The sequence below is a fragment of the Rhincodon typus genome, chromosome 9 (assembly GCF_021869965.1).
Source record: "Rhincodon typus isolate 14 chromosome 9, sRhiTyp1.1, whole genome shotgun sequence".
NCBI lineage: Eukaryota > Metazoa > Chordata > Chondrichthyes > Orectolobiformes > Rhincodontidae > Rhincodon > Rhincodon typus.
This window is the reverse complement of record NC_063340.1, coordinates 29,919,372-29,924,808: the sequence shown is the minus strand read 5'-3', so window position 1 is coordinate 29,924,808 and position 5,437 is coordinate 29,919,372. Positions and strand designations below refer to the sequence as shown.

At 39.2% G+C, this 5,437-nt stretch overlaps 1 protein-coding gene across 1 annotated transcript in view; it reads right to left on the bottom strand.

Annotated features, from left to right (window-relative positions):
- Nucleotides 1-5,437, bottom strand: part of LOC109918713 (tubby-related protein 4-like) — a 576,781-nt gene that overhangs the window by 493,020 nt on the left and 78,324 nt on the right. Inside the window, exon 2 of the mRNA XM_048600969.1 lies at nucleotides 3,625-3,753. Within this exon, the coding sequence (XP_048456926.1) occupies nucleotides 3,625-3,753 (129 nt within the window). The remainder of the gene's footprint in view (nucleotides 1-3,624; nucleotides 3,754-5,437) is intronic.

The following is a 5,437-nucleotide window of genomic DNA, read 5'->3' as shown; positions in this document are numbered from 1 at the left end:
GTCTAGCCAAAAACATAACAAAACATTCCTCAAATAAGTGAAAAGGGAGTGGAATTGCCCACAACCAATATATACATGGTCCACAGACTCTACAGTACCACAGTACAGACAACTGGGTATCTGTGAAGAATCTCAATCTACAACTGCACGGGAGTGCTATGTACAACACCCTCCACTCCAGGTCCCCGATGGAAAGCCGGAGGGCTCCCACACAGAATACTCTGGCTGTACCTAAAAAGACTGTAGTGGTTCAAGATAGAGGCAGAGGTGATAGCCTCGTGGTATTATCGCTGGGCTGTTAATCCAGAGTCCAGACAACATTCTGGGGACCTGGTTCGAATCCTACCATGGCAGATGGTGGAACTTGAATTCAATAAATATCTGGAATTAAAAATCTAATGATGACCATGAATCGATTGTCGGAAAAAACCCATCTGGTTTCCTTCAGGGAAGGAAACTGCCATCCTTACCTAGTCTGGCCTACATGTGACTCCAGACCCACAGCAATGTGGTTGACTCTTAACTGCCATCTGGGCAATTAGGGAAGGGCAATAAATGCTGCCTAGGCAGCGACGTCCCCATCCCGTGAATGAATAAAAAAAGACGGAGGCTCACCCCTATCTCTCAAAGACGATCAAGCAACAAAACTGACCAAACAAGCAATGCCCACAATCCATGAGAGGAGAAGGTTTAAAAAAAAAACTTTGCACATGCAGATCAATTTCATGGTGCCCAATATTACCTGCTCTTTCTTTAGTTATCTTAACCTTTGTGTGGTCAATATTTTTCATGTCCTCTGTGTACAATCTTACTTTTCAATTTCACCCCTGTAGGTTTTTGGCAGAATTGAGCTCACCACTTCTATCATTACCTTCCTTTTTTCCTTTATCATTTCCTTCAATCCTCTTCACATTCTGTAGGTTCTAAATTCATTAGTCCCACATTTTCTTTCAGGGTACATTCATGCTCTGAACCCTTACCAACTGTTTCTTGATTATTTTCCACTGATTTATTTTCAAGTAACTATTTCCAAAGCAATTTTTCTAAACCTCCTTTCAAATGAATAAAATTAGCACTTCCCCAATTGAGAATACTTATTTCTGGTCTATTTTCCATAATTATTCTGGATCAAGCTGACCAATTTACCCAATTTAGAGACTTCATTTCCAAGCAGTTTGTGGCTCAAACAATTCCCATTAAAATGCTCTAACGCACACTTACCTGCATTGAAATACATTCAACAACTGCATGGGCTACTCAAAGTTACAGTCATATTCATTTTTCAAGCTTAAAGTATTAATTGGACCTCAGTTCACAAATATTGAACACAAATACTGATTCCCTTCCCACTTCTCAACTTCCCAATCTAAGTAGTTTTAAACCCCACTTTGCTTTTTGTCTTGCAGCTGTTTTGCAAGTCATTCTGTAACTTGATTAATTTCAAAGCATGTGAAATTAGGGGACAAGTCCCAGGTAGTAATTAGCTTAGCAACAAAAGCCTATTTCATTTACATTGCCCTTGTTTACTGCTACCTCTTCAAAGAATTTAATAAATTGGCTAGAAAGAGAGGAAACTTTCTACAGCATTTAGTGATCTGTATGATAAAAAGATTTTGTTTTAATTATGGCAGTGAGTATAACCTGGGTATGATTGTAATTTAATAACTGGCTAAAAGGCAAGAGCTTTGTGAACAGACCTGGAGAACTTCAAAGAAGCTTGAAAGTTTTGTTTTGGTATGTTTGTTTGGGATGTGGACAACATTGACTAGACCAACATTTATTGCCCATCACTAATTACCTCTGAGAACATGATGGGAAGCTGCCTTCTTGAATCACTGGAGTGCTTGAGGTGTAGGTACATCCACAGTGCTGTTGGGAAAGGAATTCCAGGATCTGCCCAAGTGACAGTGAAGGAACAGTGCTATAGGTCTTAGTCAGGATGAGATGCATCTTGGCTGGGAACTTGTAGATAGTGGTGTTACCATACAGCTGCTGCCATTCTCTCTGCAGGCCATAAAGGTTGTGGGTTTAGAAGGCAGTGTTAAAAAGGATCCTTGGTAAGTTGCCACAGTACATCTTGTATATGGCATACTGCTGACACTGTGTATCAGTGATGAAGGGTGTGAATGTTGAAGATGCCAGACAAAAATATAGAAATTAACCCTGAATCAGTGTTTTCAAATGTACCGAGGCAGCAGAACAAGAGGGCACGTGCTCAGAACATTGAAAGATGAACTTGGAACAGATGTCAGTATAATTGAAAAAGAATGATCAATAATTTTAAATTCTGAAGTTATTGCGCTTTGAACATTGACTCAACAAAACTACTAGATGCTACAACCCAGATATAAAACTCTGGAACTGAAATCAAATGGACTGAAGATTCTGCTAAACCCATTTTGTGGTTACAGACTGCTTAGTTTCAGATTAATTTGAATTATTTAACCAGGAAACAAAAAAAAACTCAGTTTTCAAAGGTAAAAACTTGAAATTTGCCTTTGTGAGAGGGAAAATAACAATGGAGTCTGGGTACCAAATCGGATCACGGATCAATAAAAAAGGACATATCATTTATCAGAAGATGACATCCAGGATGATTTAGGATATGAAGCCAACTTAGGTAGGATTTTTTAAGCACATTAGATCAAGGCAAAATATTGCAGATGCTGGAAATCTAAAACAAAAACATAAAAAGATGGAGAAATTCAGCAGGTCTAGCAGCCTTTGTGGAGAATGAAACTGAGATAACAAGTTGAATAAGTTATCTTAGATCATGACAAACTGTTTCACCTCACCAAGAATTGAGAAATGGTCCTGTGCTTGAAATGTCTGTAAAAATTATCTCAGTGTGACAGCAGTGAATAGGTGAATCATCCAACTGGACATTTTGGCAAGAAATGAAATACAGTAAACAGGTAATACAAGACGTGAAATAGGGTAAAGTGCAAATATTTGACAGAACATATTTACTTTGGGCGTAAAATCAAAGTTGCTGGAAAAGCTCAGCAGGTCTGGAAGGGGTCCTCAAGGGTAACCGGACCCGAAATGTTAACTCTGTTTTTTCCTTCACAGATGCTGCCAGACCTGCTGAGCTTTTCCAGCAACTTCTGTTTTTGTTCCTGATTTACAGCATCCGCAGTTTTTTCCGTTTTTATTTACTTTGGGCATGTTTCCCAAAGCTTTCTACCACAGAACTTTCCCTTGCATCATGTCTGGCTCTGCTACGCACTAATTGAAAGAGATTGATTGCCATGATTATTTAACAACTCATATTACTGTTAAGTCATGTATCAACAGGATGAGAGAAGATGAAACAGATGGATATTGAGCTTTTTAATCTAGCAATTTCTATGTTCCTGTTTCTAAATGAACAAAAGTAGCATTTAACATCGTCAAGATTAAACAACGGAAGAAAAGACACAAGTCTGAACAGACCTAAAGGCATTTACTGGTTAAAAATCAAAGCATTAACTCTTCACATAAAAAGAATTAACTGAATACATTAAACATATTATTCCACTGCATTATTTAAGAAAAATCATTTGATAAAAGTTTCACATTTTTGAAATTCAACTACAATCATATAAGATAATTTCTCATATTACATCTGATAGAAATACTTACTTGCGCTCCACGGTCATTGACCAACTCAACTGACCACCTCCCTTCATACTGAATCCACACAAAAATTCCTCCATCAGCATCACACGTTGCAAGTTTCTGAAATGGCTCATTCCATCGCACAAGTACCACCTAAACACAATCAGTAACAACCAAACACATGAGTAATGAGGAAAAGAAAACCGCAAGATCAAAAGCACAAAAAGGTTAATTTTTAACAGAGGGATACAATTAAAGAATTTAAAATGCTGAATCCAGCAGGGTGACTTTTAGTACAGCATATTTCCGTATCCAGATATATTTTGTAAACAGATGCAAAATAACATAATAATTTTTAAAATCTAAAAGGTATTCCAGAGAGCTTCCTTGACAAGTTTTGTTCTTGACACTTGTGGAATAGGCTTTGGCAGAACAAATCAGCCAAGTGCGGCGGAAATACTTAGGTATGATAGGTTCAACACAATGTGGAGCTGGAGGAACACAGCAGGTCAGACAGCGTTTTTTTTTCTGAAGGGTACCAACCCGAAACGTCAACTTTCCTGCTCCTCTGGTGTTGCCTGGCCTGCTGTGTTCCTCCAGCTCCACACTGAGTTGTCTCTGACTCCAGTATCTGCAGTTCTTGCTATCTCGTAGGTATGATAAGTTATTGTATCATAGAGTTTAGATTAGCAAAGGAGGCAAAGTTGGAAAGGAACAACTGAAGCAGAACAATGGTTGATCTTTAAGGAAATGTTTTAGATACAGGCTTAATTACATTTTAACAAGGAAGAAACACAAGTGAACTAAAGCCAGGGCTTTATAATGGAAAAAAAGGGTGAAAACATGAGGGGTTAATTAGTCAAACAAGAACTAGATTAAATGTTAGTTGAGAAGGGAAGTGAAGATACAACTGGTAATTAGAAAATGAGAACAGAATGGGAGTTAATACAAAAGTGAATGCACAAACCTTTTGATGGCATACAAATAGTTAACGTCTATTAATGACAAAGAAGGTGTTATATGCTTATACAAGGGAAAGGCTTGAATATTTCACGAGTACTTCTTAGCAGCAAATTACTGCACGTACTGGAATCAGTACTGAAAACAAAAATGCTGGAAATCACATCAGGCAGCATCCATGGAGAAAGAGCAAGCTAATGTTTCAAGTCTAGATGACTCTTCATCAGAGCTGATGTGAAGTATGGAAGAGGCAGAATTTATGCAATAGTTGTGGGGGAGGGGGGAGGAGAGATAGAGTGCTGGGGGAGAAAGGGTGTCGATAGTGCAAATTAAGTAATCGGAATGTGAGAATGGCAGAACAATGTTGTGTCTAACTATTAGACTGGAAATAACAGATGGTTGGGGAGTGGGGGAGAGTAGAGGGGACATGGTGACAGAGAATGTAACAAGTAAAGCTAAAAGGGAAAGAATGGGAATGGATTCACAATCTGAAGGTGTTGAACGCAATTTTGAGCCCAGAAGGTTGCTAAATGCCTAGCGTGAAGATGAGATCTTGATCCTCCAGTTTGTGCTGTGATTTGCAGCATGCTGAGAGGACAGACAACTGGGCATGCGAGCAGGATGCTGTGTTAAAATGACCAGCTACAGGAAGGTCGGGGTCATGCTTTCACATGGACTAAACCCCACAACTGAACATCAAGCCATTGTTGCCAGGACTGTCATCAACCTCATTACCTCTGGAGATCTTCGCCAGCTGCTTCCAACTTTTTAGTCTCCCAAACCCAAGCAGCCCGTTTCTACCTCCTTCCCAAAATCGCCAAACCAGACTGCCCTGGTAGGTCCATCATATCAGCCTGTCCCTGCCCCACCAACCCCA